The sequence below is a fragment of the Oenanthe melanoleuca genome, chromosome 28 (assembly GCF_029582105.1).
Source record: "Oenanthe melanoleuca isolate GR-GAL-2019-014 chromosome 28, OMel1.0, whole genome shotgun sequence".
NCBI lineage: Eukaryota > Metazoa > Chordata > Aves > Passeriformes > Muscicapidae > Oenanthe > Oenanthe melanoleuca.
The window spans coordinates 3,681,024-3,708,894 of record NC_079361.1 but is presented as its reverse complement, the minus strand read 5'-3'; the positions used below and the strand labels follow the sequence as shown (position 1 = coordinate 3,708,894).

Sequence of the window (27,871 nt, the reverse complement as noted above, 5' to 3'; positions counted from 1 at the left end):
CCGTGTCTGTGTATCTGTGTGTGTCTGTCTGTCTGTGTGTCTGTCTGTCTGTGTGTATCTTTGTCTGTCTGTCTCTGTGTGTCTCTGTGTGTGTCTGTCTGTGTGTATCCGTGTGTATCCGTGTGTGTGTGTCTGTCTGTCTGTGTGTGTCTGTCTGTCTGTCTGTCTGTCTGTGTGTGTCTGTCTGTGTGTCTGTCTGTGTGTGTCTGTCTGTCTGTGTGTGTCTGTCTGTCTGTCTGTCTGTCTGTGTGTGTCTGTGTGTGTCTGTCTGTGTGTGTCTGTCTGTGTGTCTGTCTGTGTGTGTCTGTCTGTCTGTGTGTGTCTGTCTGTCTGTGTGTGTCTGTCTGTCTGTGTGTGTCTGTGTGTGTCTGTCTGTGTGTGTCTGTCTGTGTGTGTGTGTCTGTCTGTCTGTGTGTCTGTCTGTCTGTGTGTCTGTCTGTCTGTGTGTGTCTGTCTGTCTGTGTGTGTCTGTCTGTCTGTGTGTCTGTCTGTCTGTGTCTGTGTGTGTCTGTCTGTCTGTGTGTGTCTGTCTGTCTGTGTGTGTGTGTGTGTCTGTGTGTGTCTGTCTGTGTGTGTGTCTGTGTGTGTGTCTCTCTGTGTGTGTCTGTCTGTGTGTGTGTGTCTGTGTGTGTCTGTCTGTGTGTGTGTCTGTCTGTGTGTGTCTGTCTGTGTGTGTCTGTCTCTGTGTGTGTGTCTGTCTGTGTGTATCCGTGTGTGTCTGTCTCTATGTCTCTGTGTGTCTGTCTGTGTGTGTGTCCATCTGTCAGTCTCTGTGTGTCTCTATGTGTCTGTGTGTCTCTCTGTGTCTGTTGGTCCCTATCAGTCTCTGTGTCCGTGTGTCAGGGTGTTTGTGTGTGTGTCTGTCCATCTCTGTCAGGCTCTGTCAGTCTCTGTGTCAGTCTCTGTGTCAGTCTCTGTCAGTGTCTCTCTGTCTCTGTCAATCTGTCAGTCTGTCTCTGTCAGTCTGTGTCTCTGTGTGTCTGTCAGTCTGTCTGTGTCTGTGTCTCTGTGTGTCTGTCAGTCTGTGTCTGTGTCAGTCTCTGTGTGTCTGTCAGTCTGTCAGTCTCTGTGTGTCTGTCAGTCAGTCTCTGTCTGTGTGCCTGTCTGTGTGTCTGTCAGTCTCTGTGTCTTTGTGTCAGTGTGTTTGTGTGTCTGTCTCTGTCTGTGTCTCTGTGTCTGTCAGTCTGCCTCTGTCTGTGTGTCAGTCTCTGTCAGTGTCTCTCTGTCAATCTGTCTCTGTCTAAGTCTGTGTCTCTGTGTGTCTGTCAGTCTCTGTGTCTGTGTGTGTCTGTCAGTCTGTGTCTGTGTCAGTCTCTGTCTGTCAGTCTGTGTCTGTGTGTCTGTCTGTGTGTCTGTCAGGAGTGCCAGGGCAGCAGGGCAGAGCTGCTGCCACCCGCTGATGGCGCCGGGCCTTGGGCAGGAATTTGGGGTTTGGGGGGATTTTAGGGACAGGTCTGGGGGAGATTTTATAGAGAAATCATATAGAGAGATTTTATAGAGAGATTTTATGGAGAGATTTTATGGAGAGATTTTATGGAGAGATTTTAGGAACTGATTCTAGGAAAAGGTTTTGGGGAGAGGTTTTATGGACAAGTTTTAGGGAGAAGTTTTAGGGACAGGTTTTTGGGGAGAGATTTTAGAGAGAAATTATATGGGGAGATTTGGGGGAGAGATTTTATGGACAGGTTTTGGGGAGAAGTTTTTTGGAGAGATTTTAGTGACAGGTTTTAGGCACAGGTTTTGGGGTCAGGTTTTACAGAGAGATTTTAGGGACAGGTTTTTGGGGAGAGATTTTAGGGACAGGTTTTTGGGGAGAGATTTTAGGGACAGATTTTAGGTTGGGTTGGGGTTGTGGTGCAGAATTCAGCTCGGGGTAAAGAGTGGGGGAAAATCCATCCTCATCCTCATCCTCATCCTCCTGGGGCCCTGCAGAGCCTCACCCCGCCCTGCTGATGGCTCCAGTTTTAATTAAACTGGAGTGCTTTGATTAATGAATCTCCATATAAATCGCGATATCAAACCAATTAATCAAGATTAAATCCGAGCCCGACACCCGCGGCGCACGCGCGCCCTCTGCCGCCCGTACCGGGGAATTGCAGCCAGACTTCCCAAAAAAAAAAAAAGGGATTTTAAGGGATTTTTTCACCCAAAATGCACAAATCAGCGCGTTTCCACGTCCTAAAGACCCAGGGCGGGCTCAGCCTCCTGCCCTCGAATTCCCGAGGTTATTCCAAAGGATCCAGCGCTGCTGGAAACCCCAAATGGTCCCAAACAGCCTCAGATATCCCAAAAAGCCTCAGACAGCCCCAAATACCATCAGCTGACCCCAAACACCCCAAAACTGGAGCAGCAGCTCCCTGGACACAGCTCCAGGTCCCTCTGGAACACAGAGATCTCCCCCCTCATTAATGAGGCAATTGCTGAGCAGCACCAGTGAGCACCTCCCAAACCCACCTCAAAACCCAGCCCAAAATCATCCCAAACTCATCCCAAACCCACCTCAAAACCCAGCCCAAAATCATCCCAAACGAAATCCCAAACCCACCTCAAAACCCAGCCCAAAATCATCCCAAACTCATCCCAAACCATTCCAAACTCATCCCAAACCCACCTCAAAACCCAGCCCAAAATCATCCCAGAATCATCCCAAATCCACCTCAAAACCCGGCCCAAAATCATCCCAAAATCATCCCAAATCCACCTCAAAACCCAGCCCAAAATCATCCCAAATCCACCTCAAAACCCGGCCCAAAATCATCCCAAACCATTCCAAACCCATCCCAAACCCACCTCAAAACCCAGCCCAAAATCATCCCAAAACCATCCCAAATCCACCTCAAAACCCAGCCCAAACCAATTCCAACCCATTCCAAACCCAAATCCATCCCAAAACCCATTCCAAACTCACTAATGCCAAACCAATTCCAAACCCATCCCAAATCCATTTCAAATCCATTCCAAATAATTCCAAATCCATTCCAAACTCATCCCAAACCAATTCCCAACTCACTCATCCCAAACCAATTCCAAACTGATTCCAAACCCATTCCAAACTCATCCTAAATCCACTCAAACCACTTCCAAACCCATCCCAAACTCATCCCAAATCAACTCCAAACCCATTCTAAAAGAATTCCAAATCCATTCCAAACTCATCCCAAACCAATTCCAAACTCACTCATTCCAAACCCATTCCAAAATAATTCCAAACTCTTTCCAAACCTATTCCAAAACAATTCCAAATCCATTCCAAACCAATTCCAAATCAACTCCAAACCAATTCCAAATCCATTCCAAACTCATCCCAAACCCAAATCCACCCCACAACCCATTCCAAACAATTCCAAACTCGTCCCAACCAATTCCAACCCATTCCAAACCCAAATCCATCCCAAAACTCATTCCAAACTCACTAATGCCAAACCAATTCCAAACCCATCCCAAATCCATTTCAAATCCATTCCAAATAATTCCAAACTAATTCCAAACCTATTCCAAAAGAATTCCAAATCCATTCCAAACTCATCCCAAACCAATTCCCAACTCACTCATCCCAAATCAATTCCAAACTGATTCCAAACCCATTCCAAACCAATTCCAAACCCATTCTAAACTCATCCTAAATCCACTCCAAACCACTTCCAAACCCATCCCAAATCAACTCCAAACCCATTCCAAATCCATTCCAAACTCATCCCAAACCAATTCCAAACTCACTCATTCCAAACCCATTCCAAAATAATTCCAAACTCTTTCCAAACCTATTCCAAAACAATTCCAAATCCATCCCAAATCAACTCCAAACCAATTCCAAACCAATTCCAAATCCATTCCAAACTCATCCCAAACCCAAATCCACCCCACAACCCATTCCAAACAATTCCAAACTCGTCCCAAACCAATTCCAAACCCATTCCAAACCCAAATCCATCCCAAAACTCATTCCAAACTCACTAATGCCAAACCAATTCCAAACCCATCCCAAATCCATTTCAAATCCATTCCAAATAATTCCAAACTAATTCCAAACCTATTCCAAAAGAATTCCAAATCCATTCCAAACTCATCCCAAACCAATTCCCAACTCACTCATCCCAAACCCATTCCAAACTGATTCCAAACCCATTCCAAACCAATTCCAAACCCATTCTAAACTCATCCTAAATCCACTCAAACCACTTCCAAACCCATCCCAAACTCATCCCAAATCAACTCCAAACCCATTCCAAAAGAATTCCAAATCCATTCCAAACTCACTCATTCCAAACCCATTCCAAAATAATTCCAAACTCTTTCCAAACCCATTCCAAAACAATTCCAAATCCATCCCAAACTCATCCTAAATCCATTCCAAACCACTTCCAAACCCATTCCAAACTCATCCCAAATCAACTCCAAACCCATTCCAAACCCATTCCAAAACAATTCCAAATCCATCCCAAACTAATTCCAAACTCACTCATTCCAAACCCATTCCAAAATAATTCCAAACTCTTTCCAAACCTATTCCAAAACAATTCCAAATCCATTCCAAACCCATTCCAAATTAATTCCAAATCCATTCCAAAATAATTCCAAACTCTTTCCAAACCAATTCCAAACCCATTCTAAACTCATCCTAAATCCATTCCAAAACAATTCCAAACCCATCCCAAACTCACTCATTCCAAACTTATTCCAAAACAATTCCAAACCCATTCCTAAACAATTCCAAATCCACTCCAAACCAATTCCAAATCCACTCCAAACCAATTCCAAACCAATTCCAAATCCATTTCAAACTCATCCCAAACCAATTCCCAACTCACTCATCCCAAACCAATTCCCAACTCACTCATCCCAAACCCATCCCAAACCCATCCCAAATTCATTTCAGACTGTTCTCCAGATAAAATGAGCCAATTAATGTGAAATCAATCAATAACCAGCAATTAATCAATAATCAATAACAACCTCACCTCCCTGTGCAGAGCAGTCTCTGCCTCCTCCCCGAGCCCAGTGGATTCCTGGATTCCTCTGGATTCCTCCTGCCAAGGAAAATGGGAATTATTAATTATTAATGGAGCTAAAATTCATTATTGATAGATAATTATAATCATATTTTAATAGTTAATATTAATTATTAACTGAGTTAAAATTCATTATTGATAATTATATTATATCAGTTAATATTCATTATTAATGGAGTTAAAATTCATTATTGATAGATAATTATAATAGTTAGTATTAGTTATTAATGGAGCTAAAATTCATTATTGAGAGATAATTATAATAGTTAATATTAGTTATTAATGGAGCTAAAATTCATTATTGATAGATAATTATAATAGTTAATATTAGTTATTAATGGAGCTAAAATTCATTATTGAGAGATAATTATAATAGTTAATATTAGTTATTAATGGAGCTAAAATTCATTATTGATAGATAATTATAATAGTTAATATTCGTTATTAATGGAGTTAAAATTCATTACTGATATATAATTATAATAATATTATCATAGTTAATATTCATTATTAATGGAGTTCAAATTCATTATTGATAGATAATAATAATAATAGTTAATATTAATTATTAATGGAGTTAAAATTCATTACTGATAAGTAACTGTAATAATACTGTCATAGTTAATATTAGTTATTAATGGAGTCAAAATTAATTATTGATGGATAATTATAATAATAGTTAATATTTATTATTAATGGAGTTAAAATTCATTATTGATAGATAATTATAATAATAATAGTTAATATTTATTATAAATGGAGTTAAAATTCATTGCTGATAGATAATTATAATAATATTCTAATAGTTTATATTAGTTACTAATGGAGTTAAAATTCATTACTGGCAAATAATTGTAATAATATTCTAATAGTTAAATTATTTATTAATACAGTTAAAATTCATTATTGATAGATAATTATAATAGTTAATATTTGTTATTAATGGAGATCAAATTCATTATTGATAGATAATTATTATAGTTAATATTTGTTATTAATGGAGTTAAAATTCATTATTAATAGATAATTATTACTGTTTGTCCCATTTTGGGGAGGGAATGAGGGAAGGGAGAGTTTTTTTCCCCATTTTTGGGGAGAATATGAAGAAAAGGAGGAGTTTGCTCCATTTTGGGGGAAAATGTGAAGAAAATGAGAATGTTTGACCCATTTAGGAGAGAAAATGAGGAGAAAAAGAGGAATTTTTTCTATTTTAGAGAGAATATGAAGAAAAGGAAGAGTTGCCCCATTTCAGAGAACATGAAGAAGAGGGAATATGAAGAAAATATGAATATGAAGAAATATGAAGAAAATATGAAGAAATATGAAGAAAATATTATGAAGAAAATATGAAGAAAATCAGAACTTTATCCCATTTTTTGGGGGAATATGAAGAAAAGGATGAATTTCCCTTAATTCAGAGAACATGAAGAAAATCAGGACTTTATCCATTTTTTTGGGGAATATTAATAAAAGGATGAATTTCCCCCATTTCAGAGAACATGAAGAAAATCAGGATTTTATCCCATTTTTTGGGGGAATATAAAGAAAATAATTAATTTCCACTTTACAGAACAACATGAAAAACTTTGAATTTTTTTTTTTTTTTTTTTTTTTGGGGTGAACACAAAAAAGCAGCAGCTGAAGGAGAAATTCCAGGAATGTGAAATCCATTTCTTGATGAGAATAAACTGAGGTTTTTTTGGGTTTTTTTTGGTTTTTTTTGTTTTGTTTTTATTTTTTATTTGGTTTTTAAGCCATGTCAGTGATCAGGTCAGGGTTGATTTCAGCTCTTCCTCCTGCAGAGGGTTTAGGGATGAGAAACAGCAAGAAAAGAAAATAAAACAAAACAGAACAAAACAAAACAAAGCAACAAAAACAAAATAAAACCCATCAAAAAAAACAAACAAAATAAACCAAACACCAAAAAAACAAACAAACAAAAAAAAACCCAAACAAAAACAAAACCCAAAAAACAAACAAAAAAAACCCACCACTAACCCCCCTCAAAAAACCAAAACAAAACAAAAAAGAAACAAAAACAAACAGAAAACAAACCAAACCCAAACAAAAAAAACCAAAAAAAACCAACAACAAAAAACCCAAAAAAACACACACAAAAAAAACTAAAAAAAAAAACAAAAACAAAAAAACACCAAAAAACCCACAAAAAACCAAACACCCAAAAACCAAAAAAAAAACTCAAAAAAACAAAACAAAAAAACCCAAACAACCAAAAAAAACAAACAAAAAAAAAAAAAAACAAAAAACAAAAAAAAAATCACGAAACAAAAAACCCAAAGAACAAAAACAACAAAAAAAATCCCACAAAACAACCCCAAAAACCCCAAAAAATTCCCCAAAAACCAAAAAAGATCCCCCCCAAAAAAAGCTGTTTAAAGTTGATTTTTTTTTCTTTTTAAACAAAGATTTTTACAAATTTCACATTCCACAACCAGCTCTCTGTGGAAATAGGAAGAAAAGGGCAAGGGAAAAAAATATCCCAAAAAATAGAAAGAATTTTAAAACCCACATCAAAATCCCAAAAAATAGCAGGAATTTTAAAATCCACACAAGTAATATCTCAAAAATAGAAATAATTTTAAAATCCACATTAACAACATCCCAAAACCAGAAAGAATTTTAAAATCTACAAAAATAACATCCCAAAAATTGAATTTTAAAATTCACACCAAAAATATCCCCAAAAACTGCAGGAATTTAAAAATTCACACCAAAAATATCCCAAAAATAGAAAGAATTTTTTAAAAATCCACATTAACAACATCCCCAAACCAGAAAGAATTTTAAAATTCACAAAAATAATATCCCAAAAATAGAATTTTAAAATCCACACTAACAACCAAAAACTGCAGGAATTTTAAAATTCACACCAAAAATATCCCAAAAATAGAAAGAATTTTAAAATCCACATTAACAACATCCCAAAAAATGCAGGAATTTTAAAATCCACAAAAATAATATCCCAAAATTAGAAATAATTTTAAAATCCACATTAACAACATCCCAAAACCAGAAAGAATTTTAAAATTCACAAAAATAATATCCCAAAAATAGAATTTTAAAATCCATGTGAAGAATATCCCCAAAAACAACAAAAATTTTAAAATTGACACCAAAAATATCCCAAAAATAGAAAGAATTTTTTAAAAATCCACATTAACAACATCCCCAAACCAGAAATAAATTTAAAATTCCAACCAACAGCATCCCAAAAAAAGCAGTTTTTGTTTTTCAAGAATTTGGGGATTTCTCCAGTCAAATATTAATTTTAATTTCAATATTAATTTCAAATATTAAGTTGTATAAAATCCCTACAAACACCCCATAAAATAATTCTCATAAATCAAGATTCCAACTCTCCCCAAGGAGGGAAAATTCCAATTTTTTTTTTTCCAACAGAAATCAGGGAAAGGAGGGAAATGTCCAGAGGGAGGATTTAAAAGGAAATTTTGGGTTTAAATTTGGTTGTTTTACATCAGAGAAAATTGAGGTGACACAAAATATCCCAGGATCAGTTTTATACAATTATAAAATTTTTTTTAATTAGTGAAAAAATTAGATTTAATGAGCCCAGGGAAATGGGATCTATCTGTGGTTACTGCTCTATTTTTGCAGGATGGAAATCCCAAAAAAATGGATTTTATTAAAAAAGGGAATGGGGGGGAATAAAAAAAAATGGGATTTGATAAAAATGATAATGGGGGGAATAAAAAAAATGGGATTTTATAAAAATGGGAATGAGGGGGATAAAAAAATTGGATTTTATAAAAAGGAATGGGGGGGGATAAAAAAAAAAAAAGGGATTTTATAAAAAAGGGAATGGGGGGGGAATAAAAAAAATGGGATTTTATAAAAAAAGGGAAAAAAATTTGCTCAGAGCTGGAGCACAAACATTTCCCACAAGAAATTACAAGAACCACTCCCTGAATTTTCTTTTTTTTTTTTTATTTTTTCCCCTGGTTTGGATTAAACCTGTCCTGTTGTCCCTGAGAGGACCCAGGCCTGGAGAAATCCCACACTCCCATAATGACATGAAAAATAAAAATAAAAAACTAAAACTAAAAATAAAAAATGAAAATAAAAATAAGAAATTAAAAAATAAAAATAAAAATAAAAAATAAAAAATAGAAAATAAAAATAAAAATAAAAAATAAAAATAAAAAATAAAAATAAAAATAAAAATGAAAATAAAAAATAAAAATAAAAATGAAAATAAATAAAAATGAAAATAAAAATGAGGGTTTGGCTGAATCCTGTGACTCCCCCTCCTGGAGGACACCCCAAGATCACAAATTAGGGCAAAGTGACAGAAGTGGGACAGGGAAGGGACTTTTTTTTTGGGTTTATTTTTAGGAAAGTGAGAGAAAAGAGGATGGAGGGATGTCCAGCCCAGAGCAGCTGCTAATGAGGGACTCAGTTAATGAATTTCTGAATTCTGCAGCTCCTCCCCTGCCAGGACACAGAGCCCTCTCCTGGAGACCCCAAATCCAGCTCCAAACCCGGACTGAGCACAAAAAAACTGCTAAAAAAATGATTTCTGCCCAAAAATCAGCTCTGGTCTGGCAGGAGATTCCTGGGAGGGGCAGGAGAACAACTGGAGCTGCTCCTGGGCAGGTCAGTGACTGAGACCTTGAACAACCTTTTATCAAAACTCAGATCTTTTCTAAGATTAAAAAGAATTTTAAGATGCATTTTTTAAGATTAAGAGTTTTGAAGATGGAGAATATTGAAATACTTAAGGAGTGGTGTCCCTCCCAGGAATCTGGGATGGAAGGGACCTGAAAGATCAGATAATTCCAGGAGAAATAATGGAAAATGGAATTATTTGATGAAGAACCATTCCAGCAGCTCCACATCAGATTTTTGTGTGTCCCACAAACAGCTCTGGTCTGGCTGGAGATTCCTGGGAGGGACAGGGGAACAACTCTGGAGCTGCTCCTGGGCAGGTCAGTGACTGAGACCTTGAAAACCTTTTATCAAAACTCAGATCTTTTCTAAGATTAAAAAGAATTTTGGAGATGCATTTTTTAAGATTAAGAATTTTGAAGATGGAGATTATAGAAATACTTAAGGAGTGGTGATATGGTGGTGTCACAGAGGGGGTTGGGATGGAAGGGACCTGGAGGATCAGATAATTCCAGGAGAAATAATGGAATTATTTGATGAAGAACTATTTGAGTTTAGAGGCAGCAGATCTCTGTGTGTCCCACAAACAGCTCTGGCCTGGCTGGAGATTCCTGGGAGGAACAGGGGAACAACTGGAGCTGCTCCTGGGCAGGTCAGTGACTGACACCTTGAACAACCTTTAGATCATTTATCAAAACTTGATATTTTTTAAGATTAAAAAGATCTTTAAAAGAATTTAAGATGCATTTTTTAAGATTAAGAGCTTTGAAGATGGAGAATATTGAAATACTTAAGGAGTGGTGATGTGGTGGTGTCATAGAGGGGGTTGGGATGGAAGGGACCTGAGAAATAAGATAACTCCAGGAGAAATAATGGAAAATGGAATTATTTTATGAAGAACTATTCAAGTTTAGAGGCAGCAGATCTCTGTGTGTCCCACAAACAGCTCTGGCCTGGCTGGAGATTCCTGGGAGGAACAGGGGAACAACTCTGGAGCTGCTCCTGGGCAGGTCAGTGACTGACACCTTGAAAACCTTTGGATCTTTTTATCAAAACTCAGCATTTTTAAAGATTAAAAAGATCTTTAACAGAATTTTGGAGATGCATTTTTTAAGATTAAGAATTTTGAAGATGGAGATTATAGAAATACTTAAGGAGTGGTGATGTGGTGGTGTCACAGAGGGGGTTGGGATGGAAGGGACCTGGAGGATCAGATAATTTCAGGAGAAATAATGGAATTATTTGATGAAGAACCATTCCAGCAGCTCCACATCAGATTTTTGTGTGTCCCACAAACAGCTCTGGCCTGGCTGGAGATTCCTGGGAGGAACAGGGGAACAACTCTGGAGCTGCTCCTGGGCAGGTCAGTGACTGACACCTTGAACAACCTTTGGATCATTTATCAGAACTCAGCATTTTTTAAGATTATGATTTTTGAAAATGTAGAATAGTGAATCACCTGAAGAGTGGTGATGCTGTGGTGTCACAGAGGGGTGTGGGATGGAAGGATCAGTGAATTCCAGGAGAAATAATGGAATTATCTGTGTCTGTGGAGGCTGCTGGCTCCTACCTGGGCAGGTGTCCCCACTCCTCTGGCACACAGGGCTGCAGGGGAAAGGACAAATCTCCTAAAAATAAAAAAAAAAAAAAAAAGGAGAGAATTGTCAGCAATTGCAGGATCCTGCAGGGAATCCCAGCTCCTCTCCCCACCAGGTCTGAGCCCAGCTGAAGCACCTCACACCTTTCCCCATTTCCAGCAGCCCCTTTTTCCCCTGGGTTTTCCCTGTTTTTTTCCTTGATTTTTTTCCCTGCTGGAATCCAACCCATTCCAGAATTATTTAAAGCCTCTCACTCCTTTTCCCAATCTCCACCATCCCATTTTTTTCCCTGTATTTTCCCTGTTTTTTCCCTGCTGGAATCCAGAACAATTTCACTGCACCCAGCCCCACCAGGAGTGTGTCCTTTGGGGTTTATTCACATTTCAGTGTGTTCAGGACCTGCCTTTGAGATTTTTTGTGGGGTGGTGAAATCCTAAAAGTCCTCAGAGGAGAGGTTTAGTGAGGATGAGGCAGGTGGTACTTGAGGAGGCTTTTCCATGCTCATCTGTGGGGTTTGGGATATAAAAACCACAATTTTATCAACTCAGACCTGGCTTTGGACACATCAGTTCCAAAAGAGATTGTTTAGGTGGGGGTGAACCTCCCTGGGGGGATGGGCAGCCCCCAGACTGGCACCAGGGCAATTCCACACCTGGGCCTGAAAATGGCTCCAGGAGATCCACAGATCCATCATCCATCCATAAATCCATCCATGGATCCATCATCCATTCATGGATCCATCATCCATCCATCATCCATCATCCATCCATAAATCCATCCACAGATCCATCATCCATCCATAAATCCACCATCCATTCATCATCCACCATCCATGGATCCATCATCCATCCATCATCCATCATCCATCCATCCATGGATCCATCATCCATCCATCATCCATGCATCATCCATCATCCACCATCCATGGATCCATCATCCATCCATCCATCCATGGATCCATCATCCATCATCCACCATCCATCCATCCATCCAACCATCATCCACCATCCATGGATCCATCATCCATCCATCCATCCATGGATCTATCATCCTCCATCCATCATCCACCATCCATGGATCCATCATCCATCCATCATCATCCATCCATCATCCATCCATCCATCCATCCATCAATCCATCCATCCACCATCCATCCATCAATCCATCCATGGATCCATCATCCATCCATAAATCCATCCATGGATCCATCATGGATCCACCATCCATCCATCATCCACCATCCATGGATCCATCATCCATCATCCACCATCCATGGATCCATCATCCATACATTATCCATCATCCATCATCCATGGATCTATCATCCATCCATCATCCATCCATCCATCATCCACCATCCATTCATCCATCCATCATCCACCATTCATTCATCCATCCATCATCCACCATCCATTCATCCATCCATCATCCACCATCCATTCATCCATCCATCATCCACCATCCATCATCCATGGATCTATCATCCATCATCCATTCATCCATCCATCATCCATCCATCATCCATCATCCATGGATCCATCATCCATCCATCCATCATCCACCATCCATGGATCCATCATCCATCCATCCACCATCCATCCATCATCCATCCATCCATCCATCCATCCATCATCCATCCATCATCCACCATCCATCCATCCATCATCCATCCATCCATCATCCAACTGTGGAACCATCCATCCATCATCCATCCATGGCTCCATCATCCATCCATCATCCATGGCTCCATCCATCCATCCTGATATTCCCAGTGCTGGGAAAAGGGAGATTGAATAAAAGAAACCACTGAAAAAAATAACCTGAGGGAGTGCTGGAAGTGAGAGACAGGGAGAGAGACAAAGATTTAGGGAAAGAAAGGGAAGAGGAATCAGAGCTGCAGCTTTTCATCTTCTGTTCCTCCCCACAACGAGCCAATTAAAAATCCCACACACTAAATTAATTCCAGTTCCAGGGGAGCTGCAAATACAGAGCCACTATTTAGGTGAGGGGAAAATTGCTGCATTCTGTTCTTTTGGCAGGTGGCAGAGAATGACAACTGCAAAAGGGAAAAAAAGAAAAAAGGAAAGAAAAAAAAGCACAGCAGAAGCAAAGTGAGGGAATTCAGAAATTCAGGGGAGGTTTGAGGATCCATGGGGCTGTGGAAACTCCCAAAGTTCTCCCCACCTCACAAATCTCACACCTCACCAGTTCCTTGCTTTGTTTTCAACAAGTGGCCAGGATGTGGTTAAGGAAAAAACCTCCCTAAAAATCCCTTCCTCCAGGAACCTTCCCAGTGTTTAATTTATCCTCTGATAAAACCCAGCCCCACCAACGTCAGGCAGGATTTGTCACTGACTGCAGGGTAAATATCCCTGGAGTTTCATTCTCAGCACAACAACCCCAAATCCACACTGGGATTTTAGGGGATAAACCCCACAGAGAGCATATAAATTATATAAATTAGGGTTTTTCTCAGTGCCAGGCTGTGCTGGGATTTGCAGAGGGACTGATCCTGTGTAATCATTAACACAAAACCCAGCAGGAAACTCGGGGAGTTTTCTCTGCCATGGGGACAGCAGGAAACACAACAAATCATCCTGCTGGGAACTGGGAAAAATCATCCTGCTGGGAATTGGGGATTGGGGAAAATCATCCTGCTGGGAACTGGGAATTGGGGAAAATCATCCTGCTGGGAACTGGGAAAAATCATCCTGCTGGAAATTGGGAAAAATCATCCTGCTGGGAATTGGGGATTGGGAAAAATCATCCTGCTGGGAACTGGGAATTGGGGAAAATCATCCTGCTGGGAACTGGGAAAAATCATCCTGCTGGAAATTGGGAAAAATCATCCTGCTGGGAACTGGGGATTGGGAAAAATCATCCTGCTGGGAACTGGGGAAAATCATCCTGCTGGGAATTGGGGAAAATCATCCTGCTGGGAACTGGGGATTGGGAAAAATCATCCTGCTGGGAATTGGGGATTGGGAAAAATCATCCTGCTGGGAATTGGGGATTGGGAAAAATCATCCTGCTGGGAGCTGGGGATTGGGAAAAATCATCCTGCTGGGAATGGGGAAAAATCATCCTGCTGGGAACTGGGAAAAATCATCCTGCTGGGAACTGGGGATTGGGGAAAATCATCCTGCTGGGAATTGGGAAAAATCATCCTGCTGGGAACTGGGAAAAATCATCCTGCTGGGGATTGGGGATTGGGAAAAATCATCCTGTTGGGAACTGGGAATTGGGGAAAATCATCCTGCTGGGAATGGGGAAACTCCTTTTTGGGAAACTCCTAGTTTGGGAATTGGGAAAATTCATCCATTTGGGGATTGGAAAAATTCATCCCTTTAGGTATTGGGAAAATTCATCCCTCTGGGAATTGGGGATTGGGAAAAATCATCCTGCTGGGAATGGGGATTGGGAAAAATCATCCATTTGTTTGGGAATTGGGAAAAATCATCCTGCTGGGGATTGGGAAAACTCCTTTTTGGGAAACTCCAAGTTTGGGAATTGGGAAAATTCATCCATTTGGGGATTGGAAAAATTCATCCCTTTAGGTATTGGGAAAATTTATCCCTCTGGGAACTGGGGATTGGGAAAAATCATCCTGCTGGGAATTGGGGATTGGGAAAAATCATCCATTTGTTTGGGAATTGGGAAAAATCATCCTGCTGGGGATTGGGAAAACTCCTTTTTGGGAAACTCCAAGTTAGGGAATTGGGAAAATTCATCCCTCTGGGAACTGGGAAAATCCATCCCTCTGGGAATTGGGAAAACTTCCTTTTGGGAAACTCCTAGTTTGGGAAAAATTCATCCTTCTGAGAATTGGGGATTGGGAAAATTCATCCCTCTGGGAATTGGGAACTGGGAAAACTCATCCTTCTAGGAATTGGGAAAATTCATCTATTTGTTTGTGATTGGGAAAATTCATCCCTTTGATTGGGATTGGGAACTGGGAAAACTAATCTCTTTGGGAATTGGGAAAGCTCATCCCTTTGACTGGGTTAGGAAAACTTCTTTTTGGGAAACTCCTAGTTTGGGAATTGGGAAAATTCATCCCTTTGGGAATTGGGAACTCTCATCCCTTTGGGAACTGGGAACTCTCATCCCTGTGGGAACTGGGAACTCTCATCCCTGTGGGAACTGGGAACTCTCATCCCTTTGTTTGGGAACTGGGAACTCTCATCCCTTTGTTTGGGAACTGGGAACTCTCATCCCTCTGGGCTGGCAGCTGGATCAGTGATCCTGTGGCTTCCAGGACTCCACGATTCCATCCATGACTGCACCTGCAGCTCCTGAGCTGCTCCTGTGCCTCAGACACCTCCAGATGTGTCCAAGGTTGATACAAATTGGGGTTTTTTTATCCCAAATTCCACAGATGAACTCAGAAAAATCCTCCACCTCAAGTGCCACCTGTCTCATCCTCACTGAACCTTTCCTCTTTTTGACTTTTCCCCCTCCACCAAAAAAATTTGTTTTGGAATAGAGGTGTTCAAAGCCAAGTTTAAATTGATAGAAATTGGGTTTTTTTATCCCAAACTCCATGGATGAGCACAGAGAAAGCCTCCTCGAGTGCCACCTGCATCATCCTGGCTAAAACTCCTCTGAGGACTTTTAAACTTTCTTCCTCACCAAAAAAAACCAAAACCAAAAACAACAACAACAAAAAAAAAAACCAAAAACATTTGGAATAGATGTGTTCCAAGCCAGGCCTAAGCTCTCAGAAATTGTTTTTTCTTATCCCAAACTAAACAGATGAGCACAGAAAAATCCTCTACCTTGAGTGCCTCATCCTCACCAAACCCTTCCTCTTTTTGACTTTCCCCCCCACCAAAAAAATCTCTTTTGGAATAGATGTGATCAAAGCCAGGTCTAAGTTGATGGAAATTGGGTTTTTTTATCCCAAACTCCACAGATGAACTCAGAAAAATCCTCCACCTCAAGTGCCACCTGTCTCATCCTCACTGAACCTTTCCTCTTTTTGACTCTCCCCCCACCAAAAAAATTTCTTTTGGAATAGAGGTGTTCAAAGCCAAGTTTAAATTGATAGAAATTGGGTTTTTTTAATCCCAAACTCCATGGATGAGCACAGAGAAAGCCTCCTCGAGTGCCACCTGCATCATCCTGGCTAAAACTCCTCTGAGGACTTTTAGACTTTCTCCCTCACAAAAAAAAAACAAAAACAAAAACAACAACAACAACAACAAAAAAAACCAAAAACATTTGGAATAGATGTGTTCCAAGCCAGGCCTAAGCTCTTAGAAATTGCTTTTTCTTATCCCAAACTCCACAGATGAGCATGGAAAAATCCTCCACCTTGAGTGCCACCTGCATCATCCTCATTAAACCTTTTCTCTTTTAGACTTTTCCACCCACCAAAAAACTCTTTTGGAATAGAGGTGTTCCAAGCCAGGTCTAAGTTGATACAAATTGAGTTTTTTATCCCAAACTCCACAGATGAGCACAGAAAAATCCTCCACCTTGAGTGCCTCATCCTCACCAAACCCTTCCTTCATCATCCCTGATTTTATTTTGACAAAACCTGGCAAAAATAAATTTTTCCTTGGATAATCTCACTGAAATTTGTGATCTGGGAAAACACAGAAACAACAAATTTTACAAATCTCTGAATTTACAATCACCCAGAGCACTGAGGAAAAAATATTCCTGCATGGCTAAAAACTGGGAGAACATTCAGGAAAATGAGGAAAAGCTTTTCCAATTTGTTCCAGGATGAAATGGAAGGTGGCCAGGCCCAGCCCTGTTCCCACCCAGCCATTCTGGTTTATTTTAATCAATTTCTTTGAAATTCCATCCATGGGCAGCGTGGCTCAGTCCCAGCAGGAATCCAAACCTGTAATTACAGCACAAAACCCCACGGAGGGAGGAGAGCTCCTCTATGGGCACAGCAGTTTTGAGGATGAGATGAATAAATGAGGGAAAAATGGGAAAAAAAAAAAAACAACCAGATTCCCAGATTTCCCTCCAAATCTCTGAGGTTTTTCCAGGTTTTACCTCCAAATTTCTGAGATTTTCTCCTGAATTTACCTCCAAACCTCCCAGTTTTTTTTCCCCAGATTTCCCTCCAAACCTTCAAGGTTTTTCCTGAATTTACTTCCCAACCTCTGAGATTTTTCCCAGATTTCCCTCCAAATCTCTGAGGTTTTTCCCAGATCCAAAAACCAAGGTTTTTCCAGGTTTTACCTCCAAATTTCTGAGATTTGTTTCCTGAATTTACCTCCAAACCTCCCAGTTTTTTTCCCAGATTTCCCTCCAAACCTTCAAGATTTTTCCTGAATTTACCTCCAAACCACAGAGATTTTTTTCCCAGATTTCCCTCCAAACCCCTCTGGTTCTTCCAGGTTTTACCTCCAAATTTCTGAGATTTTCTCCTGAATTTACCTCCAAACTTCTGAGGTTTTTCCTGAATTTAACTCCAAATCTCTGAGGTTTTTTCTCAGATTTCCCTCCCAACCTTGGAGATTTTCCCCACATTTACCTCCCAACCACTGAGGCTTTTTTCCTGAATTTCCCTCCAAACCTCCAAGTTTATTCCTGAATTTACCTGCAAACCACTGAGGTTTTTCCCAGATCCAACCACTGAGGTTTTTCCTGGATTTCCCTCCAAATCTCTGAAATTTTTCCTGAATTTAACTCCAAATCTCTGAGGTTTTTTTCCAGATTTCCCTCCCAACCATGGAGATTTTTCCCAGATTTACCTCCACACCTCTGAGGATTTTTTCCCAGATTTCCCTCCAAACCTCTGATGTTTTTCCTGGATTCACCTCCAAACCTCCAAGGTTTTTCCTGGATTCACCTCCAAATTACCAGATTTTCCCAGATTTACCTCCAAATTTCTGAGGTTTTTCCTGGATTTCCCTCCAAACCACCAAGGTATTTCCCAGATTTCCCTCCAAACCTCTGATGTTCTTCCTGAATTTCACCTCCAAATTACCAGATTTTCCCATATTTACCCCCAAATTTCTGATGTTTTTCCAGGATTTCCCCCCAGATTTAGCCAAACCCCCTGTCCCAAAGGCAGCTCTGGGACTCTCCCAGGTTTTGTGAAGCTGGGGAAGGTGGATCCCTGACCCCAGCACTGCTGATTGTTAATTATTTTAACATTAACATTAATTTGATTAATTGTTCTCATTCCCTGCCTCCTTATCCCACCTTAACTCCCCCAATCTCCTGTTTTTGACCTCCCTTTGTGCTGGGAACCCAAATTCCAGCTCCACACTCACCATTTTTAGGGATGCCTGTGATACCAACTCACAGTTCCAGCCCTCTCTGTATTTTTTTGGGATTTATGGCTGTTCCTACAATTCCCATTTCCAGGACAGAGAGGATCAGCTCTTCCCTGCCTGCAGCTGAATATATTTTTCACAACCCATTTAAAGACTATTTTCCCCATTCCAACAAGGATTTTAATTCCATTTTAACACTCCCAGCCACTCCACAAGCTCATTAATGCTCTTTGCTGCACAGAATCCTTCACCCTGTGACAAAACTTTCAAAATTCTGTGATTTTTTTTTTCCCCTCTTTTTTTTTTTTTTTATTATGAGCATGAAAAACATTCTTCTGGTGTTCTCTAGAAATATTTCTCACCTCTGGAATAATACTGGAGAGAGGCAGAGCTGAAAATAGCAGCAGCTGCCATAGGCCAGGATGGAGTTGTGCTGTCAGTCATGGGAACAGAAATCCAATTCCACCTGCAGATGAGCATTCCCAAAATAGAAGAGGCTTGTCAGCCACCAGAGGAGATGCATTGTGAGCATCTCTGGTGAAAAAAAAAAATTTAAAAAAATCAAATCCACGTTTTACAGCTGTTCAGAAAACTTGGGAGAGGCCTTTGGGAGAGGTGGTTTGGCTAAAATTTGGAGGTAAATTCCAGAAAAACCTCAGAGGTTTGGAGGGAAATCTGGAAAAAAAAAAATCTCTGTGGTTTGGAGGGAAATTCAGGAAAAATCTTAGAGGTTTGGAGGTAAATCCAGGAAAAAATCCTTGGTGGTTTGGAGGTAAATTCGGGGGCTGGGAGCTCTCAGGAATTCTCCAGCCTCTTCCCAAAAATTCTCCAGCCCCATTCCAGCTCCTTCAGGAATTCTTCATCCCCTTTCCCAGCTCTCTCAGGAATTCTCCAGCCCTTTCCAAAAATTCTCCAGCCCCATTCCAGCTCCTCCAGGAATTCTTCATCCCCTTTCCCAACTCTCTCAGGAATTCTCCAGCCCCTTCCCAGTTTCCCTCAGGAATTCTTCAGCCTTTTCACAGGAATTCTCCAGCCCCTTCCCAGGAACTCTCCATCCCCTTCCCGGTTTTCCTTAGGAATTCTCCAGTCCCTTTCCCAACTCCCCCAGGAATTCTCCATCCCCTTCCCAATTCCCTCAAGAATTCTCCAGCCCTTTCCCAAAAACTCTTCATCCCCTTCACAGGAATTCTCCAGCCTCTTCCTAGTTTTCCTCAGGAATTCTCCAGCCCTTTCCTAGAAATCCTCCAGCCCCATTCCAGCTCCTTTAGGAATTCTTCATCCTCTTTCCCAGCTCCCTCAGGAATTCTCCAGCCCTTTCCCAGGAATTCTCAAGCCTCTTCCCAGTTTTCCTCAGGGATTCTCCAGCCCTTTCCCAACTCTCCCAGGAATTCTCCAGCCCCTTCCCAATTCCCTCAAGAATTCTCCAGCCCTTTCCAAAAATTTTCCAGCCCCATTCCAGCTCCCTCAGGAATTCTCCATCCCCTTTCCTCAGGAACTCTCCAGCCCCTTCCCAGTTTCCCCCAGGAATTCTCCAGCCTTTTCCCAAAATTTCTCCAGCCCTTTCCCAAAATTTCTCCAGCCCTTTCCCCAAAATTTCTCAGGAATTCTTCAGCCTTTTCACAGGAATTCCCAGCCCTTTCCCAGAAATTCTCCAGCCCAATTCCAGCTCCTTCAGGAATTCTTCATCCCCTTTCCCAACTCCCTCAGGAATTCTTCAGCCTCTTCCCAGAAATTCTCCAGCCCAATTCCAGCACCCTAAGGAATTCTCCATCCCCTTCCCAATTCCCTCAAGAATTCTCCAGCCCTTTCCCAAAAACTCTTCATCCCCTTCACAAGAATTCTCCAGCCTCTTCCCAGTTTTCCTCAGGGATTTTCCAGCCCTTTCCCAACTCTCCCAGGAATTCTCCAGCCCCTTCCCAATTCCCTCAAGAATTCTCCAGCCCTTTCCAAAAATTCTCCAGCCCCATTCCAGCTCCCTCAGGAATTCTCCAGCCTTTTCCCAAAAATTCTCCAGTCCTTTCCCAACTCTCTCAGGAACTCTCCAGCCCTTTCCCAAAAACTCTTCATCCCCTTCACAGGAATTCTCCATCCCCTTTCTCAGCTCCCTCAAGAATTCCCAGTCCTTTCCCAGAAATTCTCCAGCCCCATTCCAGCTCCCTCAGGAATTCTTCATCCCCTTTCCCAACTCTCTCAAGAATTCTCCAGCCCTTTCCAAAAATTCTCCAGCCCCATTCCAGCTCCTTCAGGAATTCTCCATCCCCTTTCCCAACTCCCTGAGGAATTCTCCAGCCCTTCCCTCAGGAACTCTCCAGACCCTTCCCAGTTTTCCTCAGGAATTCTCCAGCCCTTTCCTCAGGAATTCTCCAGCCTCATTCCAGCTCCCTCAGGAATTCTCCAGCCCTTTCCTCAGGAATTCTCCAGCCTTTTTCCCAACTCCCTCAGGAACTCTCCAACCCCTTCCCAGTTTTCCTCAGGAATTCTTCAGCCTTTTCACAGGAATTCTCCAGCCCTTTCCCAGGAATTCTTCAGCCTCTTCCCAAAAATTCTCCAGCCCCATTCCAGCAGGAGGGATGGGCTCAGGAGCAGCAGGATCCAGCCCAGCTCAGGATATAAATTTTTTGTTTCCCAAAAAACCTCAGGGTGCTGCACAGCTCCAGGCTGAAGGAGGAAAAGCCTGGAATGGTTTGGGTTGGAAAAGTCCAAGGCAGGGACAGCTCCTCCTGTTCCCAAGCTGGGACAATTCCAGGATTTGTAGGGAAACTGCAGCTGGATTTAAAAGGAAGGAAAAGCTCTGAGAGGGGTCAAACCATCCTAAAAAAAACCAAAGGATCAGGATTTCATATCCCAAATGATGGGAATTTAATTGGGTTTAATTGGGATTAGTGTAATTAAACCTGCCTGAGTCCAGAATTCCCACAGCACTCATGGATTGCTGGAAAAATGGTTCCCAAAAAGTGTGGAGCTCCTTGGATCCCTGGGAATGCAAAATCTGGATCCTGCACCCCACAATTCCCCAGAAATTCAAAAATCTTGTTTTAATTAAAAAAAAAAATGAAATAAATTGTTCCCCAGGCCTGGCTTTTCTCCCTGATAGAAAAGTTTGCAGAAATTTCCAAATTTTTTTAGGAATTGCAGCACAGCTGGCTCTGAGAGCCACGACAGGATTTATGGAGCAGAAACACCAAACTCTTGCCAGCAACACAAAAAAGATAAAAAGAGAAATAAATCAGAGTGGAGGAAATTAAAAACAAAAAACAAAACAAAAAAAAAAAACAAAAACAAAAAAAACAACACCAGGAATGTTTAAATTTTCTCCATTTTTCCAACAGCAGATGAGACAGAAATGGACAAAAAAAAAAAAAAAAAAATCTTTCCAAACTATTCTATAGATTTATAAATGGATTTTTTTTAAATTTTATTTCCAGAGTAGGAATAAAATAAAAAAGCTTTTTGGGGTTGTTAGCAGTGTCCATCCCTGGCTGGAACCTGAGAGGGATCTGGAGGGGGAATTTCCTGTTCTCCATTCCCATCAGGAATGAGATTATTAAAAAAAAAATCAGATTGCCACACTAAAAATGAGATTATTAATAAAAAATCAGATTGCCACACTAGAAATGAGATTATTAATAAAAAATCAGATTGCCACACTAGAAATGAGATTAACAAATAATTCAGATTTCCACACTAGAAATTAATTAACAAATAATTCTGATTTCCACACTAGAAATTAACAAATAATTCAGATTCCCACACTAGAAATGAGATTATTAACAAGTAATTCTGATTTCCACACTAGAAATGGGATTATTAATAAATAATTCAGATTTCCACACTAGAAATTAATTAACAAATAATTCAGATTTCCACACTAGAAATTAATTACCAAATAATTCAGATTTCCACACTAGAAGTGAGATTATCACCAAGTAATTCTCATTTCCAGCTTGCTGTCTGAAATAAAAACAAAGCCAGAACTTTCTTGGCTCTTGCAGCTTGTGAAAAGTCATTAAAAATCCATTTAAATGGGAATTCAGGATGTTTTCAGCTCTACAGACCCAACCCAGGCTGAAGTGTTTTAAATTTCCTCTTCTTTTTTTTTTTTTTTTTTTTCTTTTTTTTTTCTTCTTTCTTTTTTTTTTTTTTTTGTCCTTAAGGTCACACCCATTCCACAAAATCCTAACCCTGATCAACTCAGCTCATTCCCAAAAAAAAAATCCAGCTCCTTCCACCCCTTCAAAAAAAAAAAAAAATTAAATTAAACTTCCCTCAGATCCCCCCCAGTTAAACATAAATTAAACTAATTTATCCCTCTGACCACTTTAACCAAATTTAAATTAAATTAATTTATCCCCCTGACCACTTTATACAAATTTAAATTAAATTAATTTATCCCCCTGACCACTTTAGGTTGGGATTTTTTTTTTTTTTTAATTAATTGGTTGTTCAGATATTTTAAAGGGGAAAAAAAAAAAAAAAGATATTTTGGAGCAGGATTGGGTGTAAAAAATAATATTTCAAAAGGGTTTTGGGTGGAAATTTAAATTCAGGAGCATTTGTGAGTTTTGCTTTAAGAAACTTCAAATGCCAACAAGGTTTGGATATATTTTAATTTAATATATATATTTTAATTTAATTTAAATTGGCTGCTCAGGTGTTTTAAAGGAGGAAAAATCTATTTTGGAAGAGGAAAAATCTATTTTGGAGCAGGACTGAGCAAGACAATATTTCTGAAGGTTTTTTGAGGGGGGAAAATTTAAATTCAGGAGGGTTTGAGAGCAATTTTCACTTTCAGAAACTCCAAATACCAACAAGCTTTGGTGTTTCTATATTTTTTTTTTTTAATTAATTGGTTGTTCAGGTATTTTAAAGGATGAAGAATCTATTTGTGAGCAAGACACAAAATTTCAGAAGGATTTAGGGGAGAAAATTTAAATTCAGGAGGGTTTGAGAGCAAATTTCACTTTCACAAACTGCAAATGCCAACATGGTTTGGATTTATTTTTAATTTAATTTAATTTAATTTAAATTGGCTGCTCAGGTACTTTAAAGGAGGAAAAATCTATTTTGGAGCAGGACTGAGCAAGACAATATTTCTGAAGGTTTATTTAAGAGGGAAAATTTAAATTCAGGAGGGTTTGAGAGAAAATTTCATTTTCACAAACTCCAAATGCCAACATGGTTTGGATTTTTTATAAATTTAATTCAATTTAAATTGGCTGCTCAGGTGTTTTAAAGGAGGAAAAATCTTTTTTGGAGCAGGACTGAGCAAGACAATAATTCTGAAGGTTTTTTTAGCGGGGAAAATTTCAATTGAGGAAGGTTTGGGAGCAATTTTCACTTTCAGAAACTCCCAATTCCAGCCTGGTTTGGGGCACAAAGGCTCCTCTGTGCCCTGGTTTTTGGCACCACCAAGAGATGATCACAAAAAAAAAAAAAAAGATGATCACAAAAAAAAAGCTCTGCCAGTTCTCTGAATCCCACTCATTTATTGTCAAGTACTAATTAATGAACTAATTAATATTTAAGACAAAGCTCTCCCTCTCCCAGCTTTGCTTTTTTGGGGTTTTTTTTTGGGGTTTTTTTTGTCTGAGTGTGACAAAGGGCAGGGAGCTGAGTTGATGGTTTTGGTTCTGTTCCCTTCCCAGTTTGTGGAAAAGTCAGAGGAGAGGAAGATAAAATAAAAAAAATAAAATTAAAAAAAAAAAATAAAAAAAATCACCTGGCAACATCTGGAAATCCAGAATCCAGCTCTGCACAAGATTTCTGTGCTGAACCACTCCAGCAATCCCAGAATATTGGAATTAGAGTTTCCACCACTCCAGGAATTCCAGGAAATTAAAATTAGTGTTTCCATCACTCCAAGATTTCCAGGAAATTCAAATTACAGGTTTCTACCACTTCAGAAATTCCAGGAAATTGGTTTCTACCACTCCAGGAATTCCAGGATATTGGAATAAAAGATTTCCACCATTACAGGAATTCCAGGATATTGGAATAAAAGAGTTTCCACCACTCCAGGAATTCCAGGAAATTCAAATTAGAGATTTCCACCACTCCAGGAATTCCAGAATATTGGAATTAGAAAATTCCACCACTCCAAGAATTGCAGAATATTGGAATTAAGAGGTTTCCATTACTCCAGGAATTTCAGGAAATTGGAATAAAAGATTTCCACCACTCCAGGAATTCCAGGAAATTGGAATTAGAGATTTCCACCACTCCAGGAATTTCAGGATATTTGAATAAAAGATTTCTATCACTCCAGAAATTCCAGAATAATGGAATTAGAGGCTTCCACCACTTCAGGAATTCCAGAATACTGGAATTAGAGGATTTCACCACTCCAGGAATTCCAGGAAATTGGAATTAGAGGATTTCACCACTCCAGGAATTTCAGGATATTGGAATTAGAAAATTCCACCACTCCAAGAATTGCAGAATATTGGAATTAAGGAGTTTCCACCACTCCAGGAATTCCAGGAAATTGGAAATTTCAGGGTTTTCCACCTCAAAGCTCAAGTGTGAGATCTTTACACCAAGGCCAGGTTGGAATTCTGGGCCTTGGAATAACCTGGGGGAGTGGAAGATGTGCCTGGATGGGTTCCAGGTCCCTCCAATCCAAACCATTCCAGGATTTTTGGTGACCTCAACTCCTCTGGATTCTCATTAAAATGAGAAAAAAATTGATCTACAACCTCACTTATCTCACACCAGAACAGGCACCACATTTTATAAATTTATAATTTTATAAATCCATTTTCCCCCCCCTCACTCTCCTTTTCCAGGCACAAGAATCCCCAAACAAATCACAAAACAAAATCAGGAAAAACTGCCATAAAATCAGGAAAAACTGCCAGAAAATCAGGAAAAACTGCCAGAAAAATCAGGAAGCACAGCCAGAAAATCAGGAAAAACTGCCAGAAAATCAGGAAACACTGCCAGAAAATCAGGAAAAACTGCCAGAAAAATCAGGAAACACTGCCAGAAAAATCAGGAAACACTGCCAGAAAAATCAGGAAAAACTACCAGAAAAACAGGAAAAACTGACAGAAAAATCAGGAAAAACTGCCATAAAATCAGGAAAAACTGCCAGAAAATCAGGAAACACTGACAGAAAAATCAGGAAAAACTGCCAGAAAATCAGGAAAAACTGCCAGAAAAATCAGGAAAAACTGACAGAAAAATCACAAAACTCTGCCAGAAAATCAGGAAAAACTGCCAGAAAATCAGGAAACACTGCCAGAAAATCAGGAAACACTGCCAGAAAACCAGGAAAAACTGCCAGAAAATCAGGAAAAACTGCCAGAAAATCAGGAAAAACTGCCAGAAAATCAGGAAAAACTGCCATAATTCCATCCTGATTTCCCTCCAGGGCAGCCAGGGGTGAGATGGGAGCAGCAGGAAAACACAAATGGGCACCAGAACTGTGTCAGGCACACAAAAGAGCCATTTCCATTCATGTCACAGCCACAGATGGCAGGAAAAATCCTCTGGGACAACCAGCTCTGGTTAATTGTGTTGATCTGGGTTTTCTTGGGGGTGTTTTGAGTGTTTTTCCCCATAAAGGAATGGGATAAATGGTCAGAAATTCTCACAGGTGGATTTGTTTTATGGTCAAGGAGCTGAAACTTCAAGGGTCTGTGGATGTCCCACACAGCAGGGAGACAAAGAGCTGTGGAACCTGCTGGGGATGGAGGCTGAGCTCAGCTCTGAAAAGCTGAAGAAAACCAAGAAATCACCTAAAATACCTCGATTAAACACTGAGTTGCTGATTCTTGTGGTCTGTCACACACCAGGTGGGAATCACCCTCATTGGGTTCATCCAGGGCAGCATCACCAGAAGCTCATAAAGCTGCAGGGTGCCAATTTTCCCCCCAAAAAAAAAAAAAAAAAAAACAAACTGATTTATCTACAATAATTTTCTCCAAGCAGCAGCAGAGCAGCCACAGCTTGGGTTGAAGCCACTCCTGATGATCACTGAGCCAAACCCCAGATTTGTACCCGGAGCTCCATCCCTGCTTCCCTGCACTTCCCAACTCCTCAGGCACTTCCACACCTCTCACTGGAAATGAGGAGCAGCAGACACATTTCTCTCCGATTTTCTCTCTCTCTCTCTCTCCCTTTGTCTGCAGCACCCACTTCCCTCCTCTACACCTCGATAACACAAAACCCAGATCCCGCAGCCACCCCTCCTTTATGTAACCCGCACAGATCCCCGCAGCCAGCCCGGATCCAGCGGGATCCCAGCGCTCCCCTCACACCAACCCACCCCCAACTCGCCAAACAAGCAAATTCGGACGGAGTTCCCAAACAAGTAAATTCCAGTTCCCAAATCTCCCTCTTCAGCCCACAACAGGCTCTGGTTCCCCATGAATTCACCCAACTCGCCCAGCTGAACCATTCCCCTCATGGATTCCCGCTGTCCCCGCTCTGAGGTGTCCCTCACACCCCGCCCCACCCTCAGCGCCCCGATCCGCTCAATTCCTTCACACAAAAACCCGGAGACCCCCCCAAAATCTCCTCTCCGCGCCCCCAACCGAACAACTCCACGTCATTTTTGAGTTTTGTGACGAATTCCACCCAGCGCTGCGACCCCCACGGGGAGCTCACCCCAATCCTTCCCCTTCCCCCTCAGCACCCCCAAACCCCCCCCAGGGTTTCTCCTGCCCCACTCCCGTCCGGCCCCGAGCCCCCCGGTGCCCCCAGCCCCCTCCCCAGGGCTCCCACACCTCCAGCCCCCCCTGAGCCCCCCAAGCCCAGCTCCCCTCCGGCCCTGCCCGGGCTCCCCCTCACCGCCAGAACCTCCCCCCGCCGCTCAGCCCCAGCGCAGACCCCTCACCCCGCCCGGAGCCCCCTCACGCCTCCCCGCGCTCCCCCGGCCCGGCCCCGCCGCCCCCCCCGGACGGAGAGGGGCCCCGGGCAGGGCCGCACCGGGGCGGGGGCTCGGCCGAGCCGCGGCCTGAGGCAGCCGGGCGTCCCCTCCCGCTGTCCCCGGCCGTCCCGCCCCGTTCGCGGCGGCTCCTCACCGTTAGCGGCGGGAGCGGGCGCGGCGGGCGCGGAGCGGAGCCGCCGCCTCAGACACCGCGCGGCGCAACGCACCCTGCTGGCCCGCGGGCGGCGCCGGCCCCGCCCCCTCCGCCTGACGGACAGCGCTCTCAGCCAATGGGAGCCCGCGGAGCGCGGCGCGCGGGGGGAGGTGCGGCCGGGGGGCGGGGCCGGGAGCGGCCGCCAAGTTCGGTTGCGGCGGCGGCGCGGAGGGAGGGCGGGGAGGGGGCGGGGCCGGCGGAGGAGCGGCGGGAGGAGCGGCCAATCAGCGCGCGGGGCGGGAAATGGGGCGTGGTTACGTGGATAGCTCATTAATATTAATGAG

General features: G+C 41.5%; 1 protein-coding gene and 1 long non-coding RNA gene across 2 annotated transcripts; one reads left to right on the top strand and one right to left on the bottom strand.

Moving 5' to 3' along the window:
- Window positions 1-105: 105 nt before the first annotated feature.
- On the top strand, window positions 106-1,345 carry LOC130264314 (keratin-associated protein 10-4-like; the record flags this gene model as incomplete). The annotated part of the gene is given in 2 exon segments (XM_056512384.1): window positions 106-1,134; window positions 1,136-1,345. Coding segments are annotated over 2 exon segments (1,239 nt in total), but the record flags the coding sequence as incomplete, so codon positions are not given.
- A 3,612-nt stretch (window positions 1,346-4,957) lies between these two features.
- On the bottom strand, window positions 4,958-27,621 carry LOC130264490 (uncharacterized). The gene is made up of 3 exons (XR_008842479.1): window positions 27,528-27,621; window positions 11,116-11,284; window positions 4,958-5,027 (listed from the first exon to the last, which is right to left on the bottom strand). It is a non-coding gene; the product is annotated as an uncharacterized LOC130264490 (long non-coding RNA).
- Window positions 27,622-27,871: the final 250 nt, after the last annotated feature.